The sequence below is a fragment of the Thamnophis sirtalis genome, unplaced genomic scaffold, assembly GCF_051295495.1.
Source record: "Thamnophis sirtalis isolate CommonGarterSnake01/CBP01778 unplaced genomic scaffold, rThaSir2_p1.2 scaffold_6, whole genome shotgun sequence".
NCBI lineage: Eukaryota > Metazoa > Chordata > Lepidosauria > Squamata > Natricidae > Thamnophis > Thamnophis sirtalis.
In genome coordinates, this window is record NW_028261386.1 from 54,634,857 (window position 1) to 54,654,719 (window position 19,863).

Here is a 19,863-nt window from a genome sequence, read left to right on the forward strand (position 1 = left end):
CTTTGGAAGGCGCGGATTTGGCCTCCGCGCTTATGTTGGCGCGGATAAGGGCTTCGCGGTTTTGTTGGTGAACCGTCTGGATGAATCTGAGGCTTGGCCCTAGTGCCCCATTCAGCTGGCTTGTATTTCCATCTTAATGTATGAAGCTGCTGTGTAAAATTGTACAGAGTCAAACTATAAGCAATCAGGAATTTCCTCTTTTCATTTAATTCTTGTGGTAACACAGAAAGTCTGGCCACAATTACGGTTTGTGGAGGCAAGTTTATGTCACACAAGACTAAAGGAGAACATAGAGTAGTTTTCTGTAATGTGGAACAAAGAACAGGAGACAGAATTATCTAGAATAACCTCACAGCTTCCACCCATGTGCAGGCCTTAATAAATCTTTCTGTGCCTTTGGCATGAGAAAAAAACAGAGGGGAAGAATAGAGTGCTCACTTGGATTAAAAAAAAAGGATTTCCTATCATTTGTATTTAATATATAGGAACAATTCTGGAAGGATATATTTGGCATGTTTTTAGGTTGTAAAAATCTAGATGGTCACTAGATGGCAACAGATGGACTTCAGTATCTCTAAGTCATTTTGCTGCCACCTATGGCAGCATAAATGCCATATTTTGCAGCTTAGACGTAGTATGGCGGATAGTTTTTTTTTAAAGCCAATTTTGAGAGTACTCACAGCTTAATAACCCTCCCCCCCCAAAAGTAGTCACAAACATGAGGCAGAAGTAAAATTAACTGTTGGAGAAATTTAAATTACAGCAATGGCTTAAAAAATCCTATAATTATATAATATACTATTTCTGTTCTGGAATTAGTAATCCTTGCTCATACAAATTAATGAACCCAAAATAGATGACTTAGAGGAATGAAAAGCTGTTGCTGAAGATGGTAGCTTATCTCCAAACAAGGCAAAATATTTGATAAACCAGGGATCACAAACTATTTTGGACATTTGAAATTTCAGGAGCCCTAATAAATGCCAGATTTCATGAGGCTTATTTATTTTCAAACTGCTACTATAGTGGACAAAAATGGTCCTAAACTTCCCACTTAGTAGAGGGAAAACTTTTATTTATTTTGCTTTCAGATGAAGACACACTTTTGAAATAGCTGCTTGTTTTATTTCCTCCAAGATATTTCCTATATCCGAAGTTTCACTTTGTAGGAAATGGGCAGAGCTCCTCAAAGCATGAGCTACCACTAGCCACATTTCTTTTCTGGTAATTTGAGAGGAATGAAGCATTTCTCAAATAATATTACTTTATCTGTACTTTATTTTGTTGCATGCTTATTTCCATTTTTAAAAAAATTAAAATTATTGGGACTCTGATTCCAATATGAAGACCTTAGAAACACTGGAGATCTTAGAAATAAACCTCAGTCTGGGCTATATATTTCAAAAAACTGGGTTTTTGCCTAAATGTAAAATAAATATCTCTTAAAATCTTTCAGTTATAAGAGAAATGGTTATTAGTATGTGAATATTACAGATATCCGAAGATATCTGGACCAAAATGGAAGTAGATTCTTATGCCTTAGATAAAGAACCCAAAATATGGAGGTTTACCGTACTTCATAAAGTCTGTCTCAGGCCCATACTTATGAACTCAGAACTCCTTTCAGTCTATGAATTAGGCAATTGTCATATTCCTACTTGCCAGTAAATCCATTAAAGTAGAGCTTCAAAACTACAGGCTTTATTTTACCATCAAAAGAAAGTTGAAACTAGTAAACATTTTCCAATGCTTCCCCCTCTCCTCTCCTGAATTGGTTCCATTCTCATAATTAATGTTTACATAGTAGATAAGACTACTGTATGCCTCTGGATTGTTTTTTTCCCTTTTAAATGCAATTTCTATTCTTTTCTCATATGGAATATGATGCAACCTAAGTGTAGAAATTGTGAAGTAAAACCTGGTCTAGACCAAAGATAATTGCCTTTTTCCTGGCTTATCCAAAAAGTTTCAGATATACTATTCAGTACTAATTCATAGTACTTCCATATCTTAGCCATGACTCTCTCAACTATCCAGTGTTAGATATTTAACATTATTTCAGGAACTGCCAAAGATTAACACACTTTCCCACCCACATTAATACTAATTTACAACTGACCAAGATATGAATGTGTTAGTATTTCACCTTGTAGAGGGAAAAACAACAACAAAGAACCTTCACAGAAAAGACTGCAACAGAAAGGAAGGATAAAAATTAGCTTAAGTTTCAGCAGCTCCACCTGGAGAGGGCCATCGGCAATTATATTTTGTGGAAATATATACTTGTACATGGACAGGCAGAAAACATTTTGGTAATCAACCCAAGCCTTAAAGTATTGAAGTAGCCCTTAGCACACATATTGACTAAACAAAAATCTAAAACTAATTCCTTTACCCCTTTTACATCAAGAAATAATGTTAAAGAAATAAAAACAAGTATTTTAAAAAAGTTTTTATAAAACCAACATTGCTATATCTATGTTACCTGTAAATTCTTAATTATCACCACTATATATACATTATGATGCACATTATACACACATTCACTTCTAGGGGAAAAACATCCTTAAATAAGGATCAGGAATCATTAAACAGTGTTTAAAGAAAATGAACAAAAATTGTTGCTTGTCATTTCAATGGCATATTGTACCAGTTATCAGTTGCTGTGCCATACGTCTTTACTTTTCAGCGTAATTTAGTAGCCGTATTTAGCATTCAGATGAGTTCTGCCGTCACCACTTTGACCTGCTCAACAGAGAAAATAATATTTTAACATTTAACATATTTTTTTTGCTATAATGCTTTTAAAATAATTTGCATTACTGTTGTTTCAATGATTTTACCTCAATGGTTTTTTTAAATGTGTTCAATTTTTTTAAATTTTTATATAGTTTTAACTTTAAATCCTGTAAATATTTTCTTAATGAGTAGGATAAAATGTTTTAAACATATTAGCAAATTCGTTGATTAGAAATTGATAGGTTAGAAACACAAAAGGTATATGCAGAATTTGCAGGCTATTTGCCATTTGAGAAATGGAGCTAGGAAACCTAATAAATATGTGTATGTATGTATACTTCTTACAACACTGTGTGATTTTATTACTGAAAAAACAAATTACTCAGAAATTTTGGATGTTGCCCACTAAAGGACTATTCTATCTCCTACAAAGATAGGCAAGGCTGTTGCCATTATTTCAACTCTAGCTTTCAATACAGCTAGAACCAGAAGCACATTGGGAAGATAATTAATACTGTCAAAGATACTTTCGAATCTGAACAGCATCATTCCTGCAAAAACTTCACATAGAGGGAAGCAGTTTCGATTCTCTACCAAAATCCACTTCTGGCTATTATATTTAGAGATGGAACACTGATTTTGTCTGTACTTGCTTAGCATTTATATAACTCCATTTTGAAGGACAAATAGGAATCTATAGCATATCCCCACCCCCAGCACCATTCTGATTGTATCTTGTTTACTCTGTACTTCAAATAAGTTAGGTTTTTTTTATAATGTATATATGTGTGTCTTTGAGTCTACAGTTTTCTTGCCAAGATTTCAGAATTGGTTTGCCATTGCCTGATTGGCACAAGGTTAGCCATTAAAATGGGACTAGAACACCTGTCCCTAAGTTTTCTTTGTTCATATATAAACTATATTTTGTCAGCAACTCATGTTCCACAATTACTCTGTCCTTTACCTTCAGGTGGTACCCATACACAGTAATCTGGATCATCTTCTGGATAGTTTGAGGATAATGACTGTTGAATCTGTAGGACAGAAAGTAATTTGCTTTTTGTAAACGTATTCCAGTATGTTCAACTTTCTTTGCATTGTGGGCACGCTAGTCCAGAATCACATAAATACATTTTAAAAAATGAATGGGAGGCAAAATTTAAATTTAGCACTTATTAAACAAATCAATAGAACAAATCTGTCAAATGTTAAATTTTGCTAATTATTAGTTTTGCATAATTTAAATTCTTGTTACAGAATAACACACCAACGTATAATGATTCCCATCTCTTTGCAAAGCAGTTGATCCCAAGATTTAAAATAAACAAAAACAAAGCCACCTCAAAGCACTCTGTCCTGTGTATAGAGATGTATTCAAGTCTTAAATATTTGGCAGTGGCAAAATAAAACAGAGGTAGTGGAATGTTGCTGGCAGGCTGTGCAAACAGTTGGATGGGGTGGGGGGAGAACAATAGAACACAACTTTTATATTTTCTGTTATCTACAGCAGTGTTTCTCAACCTCAAAAATTTTAAGAGGTTGGACTTCAACTCCCAGAATTCCCTAGCCAGCTGTGAGAGTTGAAGTCTACATATTTTAAATGCTGAGATTGAGAATGAGTGAGCCCAAAGCAAAAATGTAAACTGGAGTATCAAAGTCATATATCTGGCCAACCATCACATACCTAGAATTCATTTCCAATTATGATTTGTGGGCAAAGTACTGTTTTGTCAGACTGTACTCTGAGGCTTGCTTTATACTGTATGAGATGGATTTTTGTACCAAATGAAGAAAGAACTAAACAACATATAGGGGTTTTTTTTTAGTTGGACTTAAATTGAGGAAAATGCTAACAATTGTTTAAATAATTGTTTCTACTGGAAGATTCCAGGAAAAGAATACAAAAATTTTCTCAAGACATTTTAAATAAGGTAATTTGCAGACAGGCCCCCAAACATTGCATTGTTATATCTGATGCTATGCTAGAGAATAGTTTTATTTTTAAGTCTATTTTTGCTTTGTGAAGGAGAAAAAAAGTGCAGTATCTCCTGACTTATGCAGTACCGGCTAACATTCAGTTAAGTACTATGGCAGATTGGTAGAGCAAGATTGACAGCAGGTGGTAAAACAGCTGCACATAATTTCTCATCGTTAGCTCTACTGCACTACCAAGAATGATTAGATATTTTAATCATTGCTGGTTTAATGGAAACCAAGTATTTGAATTATAATCCTTTAATGTAAACTGTTGTAATGTTTGAGAGGATAGCTACTATTCCCAAAATATCAAGAAGTATCTCCTTCTGATAAATATAAAAGTTGTCCCTCCAAAAGCAATATGCAATAGGATCAGGCTGAGACAAAGAGACAATTGTGCTCTAGTTCCCTTAACAAGCAATTCTTCTAATTCATAAGGGAGTCTCTCCCTTCCATTCAAAATCTCTTCCCCCAAACATGGAAAGAGTATTCAGCATCTGATATCCATAACTATAATCATGATTATCTGGATTGCACTGCCTCAGACCAAACTAGTGTGCGATCTGGGACTCACAGATCTTGCTCAAGGAGCAGTGACAACTGAGAGTTTATGAGAGCTTTTACCCAGCCTTGGATTATGCACTGGTTGTGCACTGGATTGAAGTTATACCTAGTGACTTCTAGACTGGGCTACTACCATGTGTTCTACAAGAACCTCCATTTGAAGAGCTTTCAGCAGCTGCAGCTGATGTAGAATGAGTAGTGGTTAGTGGTGTCTATTTTGTGGTACATGGAATACCACTGCTCCGTGATTTGCACTGGCTACCATTGTGCTTCCAGTTCCAATTCAAAATGCTGGGAGCCTTCTGGTTACGTTGATTGCTGTTGTTTTTTGTGATTTTCAACTACTGTGATTTTTATATTTTGTATTTTTTTTAATGCTGTAAGTTGTCCATGGTAATTTATTCAAGATAGACCACTATATAAATCTATGTAACAAACAAACAAAAAGTTTTGTCCTTCCAACTCACCTTAGGTTTACTGCTATCTTTCTGATTCTTTGGTTTTTCTGCTGGCATCTCAGATGCTAGTAAAGTAAACAGTTGGAAAAATGAAGTTTATGATAGCAGTTCTTAATTCTTTGGTTAGTTTCAAAATAAACAAATCCTTTCTTTAAGAACAACACATAGGGAGTTGTGAAAATAAAGCACTGTGTCTCATCTGACAAAACAGTGCAGATATCTCAGAAATGTTTATATCAGTAGGACTGTCATACTTCCTTTGTAATATATCTAAGGTGAAGTATTATTAACATTTCTAATTTCTAATATTTTGTCTGAAATATATTTTCCTTAGTTTCTTCTTTCTTAAATTTATTTTGTTTCAATTACTGTTATACAAGTATTTTTAAAAATTGAATTATCACTGATAATTATTTTTCTGTTACGTTCCATCAATCTACTTAAAAAAAAAAAAAAAGATAAAAGTAGTTCTTCACCTGTTTGTGTATTCCACTCCTACTGGAAATAATCCAACACTAAAGCACCATTTACGATTGTTTTTTCTCTTCATTCTTCTGAAAAGTCTCGAGTTTCTAAATTAATTCTTTTACAAGAACTGAGCTTTTATAGAGATAAGCTGAGCATTCAAAGTCCAAGATCTCTCTGGATTTGCAGGGGGAATAAAAAAGTTTCAGCAAGGCTCAGCATGACTGGTTTGAGGCTCCTGAATTTTTCTCACAGCCCCTCAGGTGACAGGTTCGAGTGGCTGAGATTGATATGCATCAGAGATCTGGAGAGGTTGAAAGTTCAGCCCGGGCCCAGTGGCTGGAAGCTATCCACTTTATTTTCATTCTAAATTTTGCAGTGCAATATTGAATGCAAAATATTGTTTAAAACACTTTTCTTCATTTTGAACTAGAAAAAAAGTGGTCTTCCTAAGAGCCAAGAACTATTTTCGTCACAGGTAGTGAAATATAATCTGTTTCAGTATTAAAGAAATTGTCATTTTGTCCTAGCATTCATAACCCACAGATTATTCAGAAACAAAGAGCTGGATAAAACAGCTTACCTTCTAGTTTTACCTGCAATTCATTCACTGGGGAATTATGAGCTAATGAGCTTGTATGCTTGCTTGAAGACTCAGACTGAGACTTAAGTCCTATAAAAACAGAAATGGACCCCAGAAATTTAATTAATTAGGAATAGAAATAGTAACTTCTACACTTTTTCATTCTTTAAAAATAGAGTTTTATCAAACTAGAGCAGTTTTTCCATTACACACAGCAATGATATTGCAAAATAAAGCAAGAGATAAGAGCAATTCATTAATATCCAGACAAATAAAAACAGGAAGCCTTAAAATATGAAAAAGAAATCAGATTGTATAAAGATAAAATATGATTTTTTTTTTAAAAAAAAATGGGAATATCAAATAAGAATGAACATTGCCTTATTGTGTATGTGTGCACAATATATGTACTGCATGTTTTGATTATGATGAAGTAACCACCATGTTGCTTCTTCTGATATCCCCTCTCTCTGAATACTGCCAAACAAAGTGCATAAAAAAGCTAATGCATAACTCAGGCTGTTGCAGACGCTGCATCCTAGACTGTCTGGTCAAAGCTGTGCTAGTTTTGAAAAAGATACTTTGCAACTGAGACCAACTCATAATATCAGTTCTTTCCTTTCAGGCTCCAAAAATTGTGTGGCCTCAAATAATGTAGATACAATAGTCTTCTTATACCAATCTGCCTGGTTATTAATTGGAACAGACATTGTTCCTGGTTCTGTATGAGAAAATTAATCATTAAACTTCCTCAAGAGCAAGGATGGTTTCTTTTTAATTGCCTTATAACAGAAAGCTTGCCTAAGACCAGTGTTACAACCTTTTTGGTGATAGGTTGAACTTCTAATTTTGCAGGCCTTTTCTTGATTTTTTATATTAGTTGTTTTTACTACTGACTGTTTTAAGATTTCCCCCTATACCACTATTGGGTAATGCTTTTGTATTACATTTATAATCATGCTATTTTGTAACCACATTGGGTTGATGATACAGAATATAAAGTTTAAAATTAAAAATTTAAAAATATTCTGGGCAATATGAAAATTATGCACATTTCACATAGCCCACTGCATTGTAGTGGTCAATAAGGATTCCGGACTTTGCTGAAAAGGGGCTTAGATAATGGAAATGTTGGCTAATGCATAAGGAAGATAGCAGCCCGGTGAGATGTGCCCCTATTGCCTCAATGGGGCCAGGCAGGCTGCACTCACTTCACAATGTAGTCGCTCTCAACAATAGTTTCAGTGCTGCCACCTGTGCAATGGGTGTCACTAACTTTGTCTTTATGCCTCCCTCCGACTGTTTCCACAGAAGAGAGAAGCAGATGGACCTCATGTGTTTTGGTGCTCAACCTCTCCTCCCATTTGCCTGGACATCCTTTCTACTCTATTAGTACATTAAACTGAACATTTACTGTGTTAAGTAAATACAATTGCTAGTAAAATGACTAAATCTTCACATTCACTTTATTAAGTTCCAACTAATTAAAATATGTGCAAGTTGAATGAATTTAAAAAAAAAACCAGTACAATTAATCATCATTTAGGAATTCCATACTTTGGTTGCTGGGTGAATAAGAACTGGAGAGGGGATTCCCTTCTTCAACCATTTCCATCTTTGTGTTCTGTGAGCTTTGATTTACACTGCTGTTCACATCATCTTCCTCCTCTTCCTCTTCTTCTTCCTCTTCTTCTGGCCTCTCATCTTTCATCTTTAACAGGTTTACCGGTATATCTGGACGTTTCATGGGCAGCTTCTATATTGTAAACAGAAATTACAGTAAAGATTGTTTTTCACTGACATTGAAAAATAAGGAAAATTGGAAAAGGTACTTTAAAAGCTGATCTTATACATATGTCTAGGAATAAGAAGTTAATGATCTAATGTTTATTTCAGAAAATATATAGTTCCTATGATAAACATGTGAGATACAAATTCTGAAATCCTATGGCAGCTTTTCCTAATACTGTATACTTGGAAAAGTTCTACAATGTAAAATTAAAACCCACTGCCTTTTATTCTTCTCACTTACTTACTTACCCCTACAGTCCCTGTTTTTAGTCTGAATTTGCTTCCGCCTTTCATGGCACCAAATAGGGGTAATGTTAGCTTTTTGGGCTTATTTTGAGATTCCAGTTCTTGATTCTGAAACCTAAAATGAAATATATCAAAAAAATTAACAACAGATATTGAAGAACAAAGTTTACTCATACAGATAACCTACAAACAGAGTCCTACGCAACTCTACTTGGGCTGGTTTCATGCAGTACAGATTTATATGACTGATGGGAACCCGATGCAGCCAATCAAGGCCAGTTCACACAACAGTGCATTTCTTATCTCAAGCATGAACTTGTGTCTCTTGCAATTGCTCAGAGGTTATTATACATTACAGTGGTGCCCACACATTCTACAATTAATTCAAACCATAATTTAAATTGAAGTCAGAATATTTTAAGTTCGAATATAACCTGTATTCCATTACAATTGCACTTAATAGTTAAAGTACAGTATATTATATATTTCACTTTATTTTATTTTATTGATTAGCCCTTGGGCCATATCAAAGATTTATATATTTATTTAAAATAAAAGGATAAGTCAAAGTGATTAGTGCTGTGCAATCAAACTCACTGGGACTTCAGTTGTGGCATGGATGCAGGGGTAACTATCTTAATTAATCCTTTCAATCGCTGCTGTTCCTTCCTCAGTTCAAAGGTTCTCAAATGAAGTTTTTTACGTGTCACACTGTCTACGGAACACCCTGACTTGATTTCTGTCATGAATTCATCCAGTGAATCCTGAGTTGCTGAATGGGACTGTGCTATGGGAAATTATATATTAAAACACGTACGTGAAATACAGATTCAAATATAGTTGTAAATACATAAATAATACAGAGAATATCTGCAAAAAGCATACAGTGTTTCAATGTATTTTGGTATCCAATTATTCTTATAACAGTTTTAGTGGCAATATTCTCCCTTCTCCTTCCCATTTAAAGATTAAAACAATATTGATTAATTTAATGAAATTACTATTTTTTAAACAAAGGAAATTCTAAAACCAACCTGTCCTGTGTAAAAGCAAATGTTTTATGCTTTGTAAAGTCACAGTTTCATGTTAAACTTTAAATCTAATGCAAGTAAGCATCTTAGTTTGTACTTGCTAAGATAATGGCTAGATATATCTCCATTTTAATTCACATAAAAACAAGACATATTTGATTCCCAGGAACTGATTTCTCAATCTCACTGTCATATTATTGTATCTTCTTTCAAAAGAAATATACTGTAATTCTATTTCTAATACCCTGTTTCCCTGAAAATAAGCCCTCCTCCGAAAATAAGCCCTCCCCAAAATATTGCAACACAGTAGCAGCCATGAAGTGATCACACTTGCTGCCTCCTGCAACTCAAAAATAATAAGATCTCCCCGAAAATAAGGCCAAATGCTTATTTTGGGGAATCAAAAGAAAATAAGACCCTGTCTTATTTTCAGGGAAACCCAGTATGGATTTTAAAATATAACTTGAATCTGTAAAATATGAATACATAGTTATATATAAAAGCAAACAATGTTACCTTCAATAATGTTGATATTGTCCCCTATATACTATTCTACTTAAATTTTTAGAAAACTGTTACAAAAATCTAAGAATTCGCACACCAGTAAGAGAACCTTCCTCTCAGAAAGTAAGAGAATATTTGCCCTGATTCAGAGATTGTAATTTCCTTTGAAAACAAGATTATTCCAAATATTCAATGCTCATACTATCTACAGGCTGTGGAAGTCTGGATGAGGACAAACAGCCTTCAGGTCAATCCAAGTAGCAGTGAAAGAATGTAGATTTAGTCAGGGAAATCTATCATCATTAGTTTTGCTAATTTGTGCTAATTCAGACAGAAGCAATGGGAAATTTGTGAACTGTCTTAAACTCCAGTTGCTGTTGAAAGAATAGATGGCAGCTATGGCTAAGGCAGCCTTTACACAAATTTATTTTATGCTACAACTGTACCTCTTCTGGATCAGAGGATCCTTTTATAATTACTTATGCTATAGTTACCCCTATTGACTGGACTATTCTGGGGTTGCCTTTGAAGACTGCATGGCAGGGCGAGTATGCGTTGTATTTCCTCTTCCTTCTTATACATATTTCAGTCAATTAAAAAGGTGTCAGCCTGAGTCACAAAGTTATCTGATATTTTAACCTTAAAAAGTGCCTCAGCCTTTTTGCTTAGATGATGGATCCTAGATAATGATCAGCTTCCTTATTCTCTACAATCTAGCTCTATTTATCTTCATTAATGAAACAATCTCACCATGTGAGATCCATGAAGCATGCTTTGTCAAAACACTTGACACATGCAACATGTCTCCCTTTATCTTGTGAGCCTTTAGAAAAGTCCCAGAGATAAAAAAAATGACATTATGAAATCAATCATCTTTTTTATCTGGTTAATTATCTTTTTCTCTGGTCACTGCTGAGTCAGTTAAGTCCACGAAAATAAACTTATACTATTAAAAGCTGGTGGCAATAAAAAAATATTTCAATGTTTGTATGTTAATTAATCATATTCTACAATTTGACCCTGCCTGATGCATAAATATATTATTGAAGGAATGATTTCAAAACAATTTTATTTTTATTTATTTAGAAAGTTATTTGTTGCCCATCTCGTTTCAAACTGACTCAGGGCAGCTTACAATGTAAAAGTAATACTTTTAATGATCCATTTGTGTAAGACAGCCTGCAATCATATATACAATGATATGTTCCTATGAGATTTTCCCAATTTTAATGGAAACTTATAGCCTTACTTGTCCTTGAAGATTTTAGCTTCTCTGCTATCTCAGAGAGCTCTCTTTCACCTGCATGTAGTTTTGCAACCTATAAATAGATAAGATACCCATGGTAAGTCAGACGTCAGTACTGATTTGTTTTATCTTTCTTTTCAAAACTTAATTTGCTCTTACCAATGAATCATATGTTTCTGGCTTTTCATCTATCTTTCCAGCTTTCTTCATTCTGTTGAGTCGTTTCTGTTCAATAACTCCTGTCCGATCAAGGAATATGTCATCATCACTATCGTAGAAGTCTTCTTCTTCCCAATTCTTTGCTTTTCTTTTCCGGGACACTAAGGGAAAAGTGTTTATATTTTTATTTACTTATAAAATTTCTATATTGCCTATCTCACCTGCATGACTCTGGATTGTTTACAAATAACCCACAGATAAATTTGCAAATAAAATACTGACAAAAGAAATAAAATACAAGCAAAGGGAGGCCAATAATCCACAAATATGATTTCACACATTTTTTTAAAAACGTGTCTCATATAAGATCACATATTTGTGATGAAAATAATAAATATAAGCAGTATATTATGATTGAACGACTGTAATGTTGTAACATGCCAAAAGATGGCAGAACAGATATACTTGAAGCTCTAACATAGTGATTCCTGAACTTTTTGTCATCACACCTTTTAGTGTAAACTTAATGTACATACCTCCCCTAAATATCCAAGCAAAATGTATAGAAATGAACTATGAAAACAATACAATAAAACTTTGGAGTTAGGAAGATTGTAACATTGTACAACTAAAAAGTTTTTCACACCTTCCCTGAACTCTGTCTATAAATTATCAAGGGACCTACACCTCAGTTTGGGAAACAACGTTCCAACATGTTGTTTGCAATCTGTTCTCCCACTTCAGTGGGCTGTAAGTTGGTATGAGAAAAGGCTGTATTGCTATTGTTTGTGAAATGGAAGCTTGCAGTCAGTACTTGCCACTATGCATTGATTACTTTCTGGCTGCAGAAGGAATCCTTCCAACTGAAATTCACTACAGAACATATGTTTAGGGCTAAGATTGTGTTAATAATATGAGTCACCAAGAGGAAAACACCTGTCAGGACCTGGCTGAAGAAACAAAGCTTTAAGAAGCTTGTCCTTTGCCGGCAAATGTGGTTAATATATGAAGAAGTAAAATATTTACAGGTAATATTTAAGGATTATTTTCCTTTATTACAATATACATATTTAAACTGCAGTTATTTATGCAGAAGGCTTATTTTTCGATCAACCCTTGTTTAGAGCTCCTTATCAAATGGTGAGGTAAAAAAACCTTTTAAAGAGTAACTACATTCAGACTGATGATTTTATGTCTGCAAGAAAACAATAAAGCTCAAAGAACACCAAGGACTCCACATTAAACTACATTTAGCCAAAGCACAAGTAAAATAGGCATACATTTACAAAAGTTCTTGATAACAATATTGCTTCATTAAGATTTCTGCTGAGAAAAAAATCTGGCCACATAACTTACCTGCCTCTTGTCGCAACACACCCCTAGCATCCAATATTCTGCAGGCTTCCAATGCACACTGGATCATTGCTTCTTTTTTCTTCCCTGAATGAATAGCTTCTGCTACGAGCTGTTTCCCTGAGGCATCATCTATAGGCAGCCTATCCAAATTAATGGGGTGAAATTATAAAGCAAAATCAACAGTTCAGTCAATTCCTCTGATTTGTTTTTTTAAATCAAACATTTTAAAATTGGCTTAAGCAAAGTGTTTTCCTGTTATTTTAAAGGCAAGGTATTTAGTTATTTCAAATTAGTTTTCCATTCCAGGTATAATAGTAAAAATCACAATGTCATAGATGTAATAGGTAAATGAGGAAGAAAAAAAGACAATGCCTCCCAACAACTAACCAACACCAGCCAGAAAACAAACAGACAAACAAAATAAATGATTAACCCCCATACCTGCAAAAGGTATAAATAAATCCATTTTAGATATCAATCCATATCTGGAAATAAGTGACATAAAATATTTTGCAGCCTGTCTAATTGAATGAATATACACAAAATTGTTGCATAACATACATACATACTTCACCCTACAAAGCCAGGTGCCTGTTCCGTGAGAATCAAATTCATATTCCAATTCTTCACCTAGATAAAGAGGGAAAGGGGAATCAAATTATTGGTTTTAAAGGATAGCTTTTTAATATTTATATTAATCAATATTTTATTACTGTTGTAAACTTGTTAATTTAGTTACATGGATTAAACCAAATTGGAACTTCCAAATTGACTGATCCAAATCATTTGAAGTCTTTTAATAGTTAGCTGCTTGTTAGATGTCACTAGCTCTGCATACAATTTCATCTGAAATTAATTGCTATGTTTAATTTGGATTCATTTATCAATTACTACATCCAACACTATATGTGTGTCAAGTAGTGCTGGATGTGACATTATTTGGCAAATGACCCAAAACATGATCTACCATAAGTAGCAATGATATATTTTTAGTAAGTAGAAATGCAGCTTTGGGGAGCTCCATGTGCTTTCACAAAAAGTGTTCCTTGTTTCAATCTTGCTCTTAGATGTTAGTGTATCTTCATACAACTTGTTAGTCAATCAGCTGCATCATTTCTTGAAAACCACAAACTTGGTTACTATTAAATGTCCTAACAACAATCTAATTATAAAACTGCAATATATTTCATAATTACTTCTAAAAAGAAGTTAATAATAGCAAGAACACATAGGTGTGACCAAGCTGTTGTTTAACTCCATTGTTAAACACTGGAAACAATCTATTTGTCAGGTTAGTTTAAAAAACAAGACAATTTATAAGTATAATCTTTATTGTCATTGTACTTAAATACAACGAAATTGGTTGTATTTGGGGATTAAAAACTCAGAAGCCTTGTTTGCCTTCAAGTGGGAGGAGGGAAGGCTTCCAACAGAGGCTGGATAGTGAGTTGTATGAAATGCTTTAGCAGATCTTGCACTAAGCAATAGGGCTGGATCACATGATGATTCTACTAACCTGGAGATTCAACATATGATACTGGTTTTGTAGTTATTGTGTTTCAATGGCCTAAAATGATACTTAAATATACTGCAAATTAAATAGGCAAACTCAAAATGGCAAAAATAAGTCATTCTTTTGAACACTAGAAAGAAACAAATGCACTGGATATTTTTGGCTAGCACCTTGTCAACTATCCCATTTGTAACATTCAACAACAACAACAAAAAACCTCTGGCTCTTTAGGATGACCAAGAGTAGCTTTATTGAAAGATTCATCTAGACAAAGCAGAAGCAAAGTCAGTTCTGGGATTTTCCCGCTATGGAGTTGAGTCAAATTTGACACACCTTCTCTATCAAAAAACCCTTGCAATGCCTTTTTGGGATCTTTCAAATAAAAGGCTTCTTGATCCTCTTGGAACTCAACAGCAATTGGATTTTCTTCACCCTCTTCTTCCTCTGCATCTTCCCCTGAAAAATAAATTCAGGTAGAATTAGGCATCAGAGATGACTCACAATGTAATAAGAACATTAAACTTTAACCTAACCTAGCATGGCTAGCATTCTATTCTCAGGGTTCCCAGTCAGATATTTATGAGAAATCAAAGATGAGACATGTTCTACTAGATCTCTTCATGCTCTTCAGAAATTTTTAGAAACATGTTGCTTTCAATACAGAAGAAATTATAGCCATGATTAGTAACTACTGCAATCTTTCATTTCATACATTTATCTAGTGCCATGTTGATATCAGTCATATTCTCCAGAAACAAATTCCAAATGTTAAATATGTGTGTTGTAAAGTAGTAATTTTATTCCCATCATATAGCTTCATTTAGGGATGTTGTGTTCGAGGAAAAGAAAGGTGGAGAAAACCTTTTTCCAGGTTAACTTTTCTTTGACCATGTGTAATTCATATTACTTGATATTTTTCATGGGCTGAATGTTGTAACGTATTAGTCATAGAAAATTTAACTGGCTGCTCTTTTCAGCATCTAAGAGGTTTTCATTCTAAAAAGTTTTCATCCTAAAAGCTTTTCTTCTTAAGATGTTGATCAGTAATACTTTTGCACAATATTATGCCGAGACTGCATTATAATATTGACAGTTTTGTTATAGATTCACTTTCTTAATAATTCTTTACATAGAACCTGATTTATTATGCAGTGTTTTTTCCCAACTATGGAAAAATAATATTTTCATCCAGCTGCTTTGCATAAGCCTGGGAACATGTTGTTACATGTCATCAGCTGTAGGGATTTTTGCTTTAATGTGTGAAAGCAACAGCATTCACAGAACCATATTTGCCACTTTATTGTCCAACTTTAATTCTTTTAATTTGGAGAGATTGCCTTCTCTTCTTCTTGCTGTAGCCATCTAAATTATTTATTGCTATTTATGCATTTCACCACTCACTTAAAATATAACTCACTTACATAATTAAAAAGTATTAATTCTATTACAAGGGTTTGAATGATCACACTGTTGAAATTTCTCCACAGTGAGATCATCTTTTATTCCTTTAGTTAATTAATGAGGCGTTTATAAAGAACCTTTTTCTCTTAGCACATTACTGGTTACTTTGTTTATGAGTACCTGGGCTCCTACAGCACTTTTTAATACTGTAAAACCTCTCCAGAAGAACATAGAAAAACAGTATTTTTATTATGAGTTTAAAAAAACAACACTTTTCACTCTTATACTGGATTTAATGGACAGGCACTAGATCAGTTTTAAATTCCCCAAAATTTTGCCATTACAAATTGAATGATCCATCACTATGGGGCTCTAGAGAAGAGAATTTATTTCAAGGATAAATGACTCAAGTATTTGACACAGTAAAGTTTTAGAAAAACATTTCAAAAAAATTCAGTCAAATAAAATTTTAAATATTTGAACATAATGAATTTATCAAAGTAAATCTATTTTAGGAAAAATACATCTCTTTAGGGTATTTTTGTTACAATAATGATTTATATTTGGGAGATAAGATGGTATGATCTTGCTTATATATACATCAAGCCTGAAATATGAGTAACTAAGCAAATATATCTGTCTCAAATAGATAATTTTCTTTTTGCATGGTTTCTACAACTGATCCAGTAAAATCCATTACAAGTCTTGATAAAGAAACTTGTTACTTAGTTGGCTGCATATAATCTAGGCTATGCTCAGTTTACATCTGATATGATTTTGATACTTTTTAATGTTAAATAGATATAATTTTAACTAAAAAAAAAGTTTTTGCTTCAGAGGATGATTTAGAATATTGTGAAATAAGCGGATTGTGGATTCTCTGAATCCACTTGCACTTGCTCATACATACCTGGATCTATTTCCCTAAAACTAAATATAATGCATGTATATAGACATTTTCTCTTAGCACATTACTGATTAACACAGGGTATATTATATTATTTCAATCACAACATTTCATATGAAGAATTTGTAAAAAAAAACTTTAAGTAGAAAATGGCTGAGGGAAGTGGCAAATAGGGCTCAAGTCAGAAGCAAATTGCATCTGCAAACTGACATAGCAAATCAATGCAAAATAAGCTCCATGAAAACATATCATTGAAGATTCTGGCAACAAAATATTATAATCTTACCTATTCCCCAGGAACAGCTTAGATCACTCCGACTAGTTTCACTTTTCTTTATTTCAATTTCCTTTTGTTCCTCATCAGAATCATCACCCAGCATAGTTTTTTCTAACTTGGCCTTTTGCTGCTTACGCAGTTCTTTCAGTTGTGTTACAGTCAGTTCTGATTCTGGCTCTTGATCCTCCTCTGGACCCTGGGGATTAAAGTTATAAACTTAAAAACTATATGCCAAGAATTAAGTCCTATTAAATTAATTGTGTATTACTTTTCAGTGATTATATAAAAAATCTGGACAGGATAACACCAGAAAAATCAGCATCTTATTTATTCTAATCACATTCATGCTAAAGCTACCAGACATTTTCTTAAGGCAATGAAGACAAATATGGTTGCAATACTGGAAAAAGTCTGATGCAAGTTGCAAATGAGAATAATGAAAACTATCAAAAGAGCTTTGTAATATGCAAATATTCAATCAGCATATTTACTTTAACATTAAAAATATAATCTTTCCATATTTTTATCTTCTTTTTGACATTGTTCACATGACAATTTTGTATTGTCTAAACTGTATATTTATGTATAATAGCACAAGACTCAGATCTCCCCCCCAAATAAAAAATAAGTGAAATATAAAATAATTGAAAATAAAGTAATAAATTAAAAAGAAAACAAAAAACTCAAAGGGCCACTAGGTTTTTTTCTGCCATCAGTTTTCCATGTTTCTATTTTCTTTAAAAAACATGCAATGATGAAAAAAAACCTATTTAGCCCTTTCTCATGTTCAATACAAATCTTCAAGGAAAATAGGCACTCTTCAAAATATAAAATCTATTGTAATATACTGTAACCTCTGCACCTCTATAACTGTCTGGTTTGGTTCTGCAATCCAACAAGACAGATACAGACTTCAAAGGATAATTAGAACTGCAGAAAAAAAACAATTACTACCAACCTGCCTTCCATTGAGGACCTGTACATTGCACGAGTCTAAAAGAGGGCTATGAAAATATTTACAGACTCCTCGCATCCTGGACATAAATTGTATCAACTCCTACCCTCAAAACGATGCTGCACAGCACTGCATACCAAGACACCTAGACACAAGAACAGTTTCCCCCCCGAATGCCATCACTCTGTTAAACAAATAATTTCCTCAGCACTGTCAAACTATTCACTACGGCTGCATTACTATTACTATTAGTCTTCTCATCATTCTATCACCCATTTCCTCCCACTTATGACTGCATGACTGTAACTCTGTTGTTCGTATCCTTACGATTGATATTGTTTCCTGATTGCTTATTTGTACCCTATCACTATCATTAAGTGTTGTGCCTTATGATTCTTGACAAATGTGGGTCCAATCACATTTGGCCAATAAAGAATTCTATTCTATTCTAATGTACTGAATATACTGTACTATATACTGTGTTGTATATAATATACTCTACTGTATGTACAACAGCTGACAACACATACAAACACTTTCGTATTTCTTATTTTGCTGTGAAATATAGTTCTTCCTATTGTCTCAAATACTGTAAAAAGTCAGTCTGGTATAACGGTGAAGGCACCAGTCTAGAAAGCAGGAGACTCTGAATTCTTGTCCTCCCCTAAGTACAAAGCCAACTGGGTGATTTGGGCCAGTCATTCTCTCTCAGTCCTAGCAAGCAGGCATTGGCAAACCAAAATATTTTGCCAAGAAAACTGCAGGAGCTTGTCCAGGGAGTTGCAAAGTCAATACTGACCTGAAGGCACCAAAACAAAACAAAAGCCAAAACCATGACATTTAAAAATAATGTACAACATAACACATGGAAACCTGCTTCTGAACTGTCTCTAAAAAGAACTAAAAAGACTAGTTTACAGGGATAAACTTAAGAGACAGCTATCAAATCCTGGGCAACATTTCCACGGGATACATCCCCCCTTTAATAAGGAACAATATTTGAGTCACCTGCATACGGGCTACTGTTGCCCAGACGTTTTGCGGATGCTGCGCTTAACTCACCTGCAAGATGAAGAGGCGGCTGCTGCCTCCGAAACGCAAGACATGACCCACCCGGACGCGACAGTAGGTGCGGGGAGGGACCCTCGCTTTGTTGAGGAAGGTGCCGTGGGCGCTGTCCAGATCGTAGATATACAGGCCGGGTTCGGGACTCTCCGACGCCAGGGGTTCTTTTTCCCCTTCCGCGGAGCTCCGTGGCGGCCGGCACTGAAGCACGGCGTGATGCCGCGACACGCACGGATGAACCAAGGAGAGGTCGCAGCCCGGCGCGCGGCCTACCAGGAGCCGGCTCCGACCGGCTAGGCTAACGCGGTCAACCACCGTGCCGCCTTTTACCGTCTCCAGGCTGTAGCCGGAGGAATCCTCTTCGGAGGGGCAACCTCCCCACGGCGGCTCCTGATAGTCGGGAAGGACAGGGGGACAAGGGCCCACCTCAGGGCCGCGGGGGCGCTTAGGAGCCTCCCCCTCAGCTGCCTTTCCTCGGGCGAGGGAAAGAGGCAACGGCGGGGGCAAATTCGGCTTCTTAAAATCCTCCGACGGAATACTCTCTTCTGTGGGAGCCGCCATCTTAGCAGGTCTGCTTCTCTAACGGGTCCCCCCAGGAAACTGCTTCCCCGGTGCTTCAGTTCCGG

The 19,863-nt window shown here is 34.8% G+C and overlaps 1 protein-coding gene across 1 annotated transcript; it reads right to left on the reverse strand.

Moving 5' to 3' along the window:
* Window positions 1-2,437: 2,437 nt before the first annotated feature.
* Window positions 2,438-19,822, reverse strand: SLC4A1AP (solute carrier family 4 member 1 adaptor protein). The gene is made up of 14 exons (XM_014057827.2): window positions 19,235-19,822; window positions 17,227-17,413; window positions 14,966-15,088; window positions 13,689-13,749; window positions 13,120-13,259; window positions 11,764-11,924; window positions 11,608-11,677; window positions 9,421-9,610; window positions 8,827-8,938; window positions 8,344-8,542; window positions 6,787-6,876; window positions 5,748-5,803; window positions 3,704-3,773; window positions 2,438-2,745 (listed from the first exon to the last, which is right to left on the reverse strand). Exons 1-14 carry the CDS (start codon window positions 19,796-19,798, stop codon window positions 2,696-2,698), a joined length of 2,073 nt encoding a protein of 690 aa, XP_013913302.2. The 5' UTR covers window positions 19,799-19,822; the 3' UTR covers window positions 2,438-2,695.
* Between the last annotated feature and the right edge of the window lie 41 nt (window positions 19,823-19,863).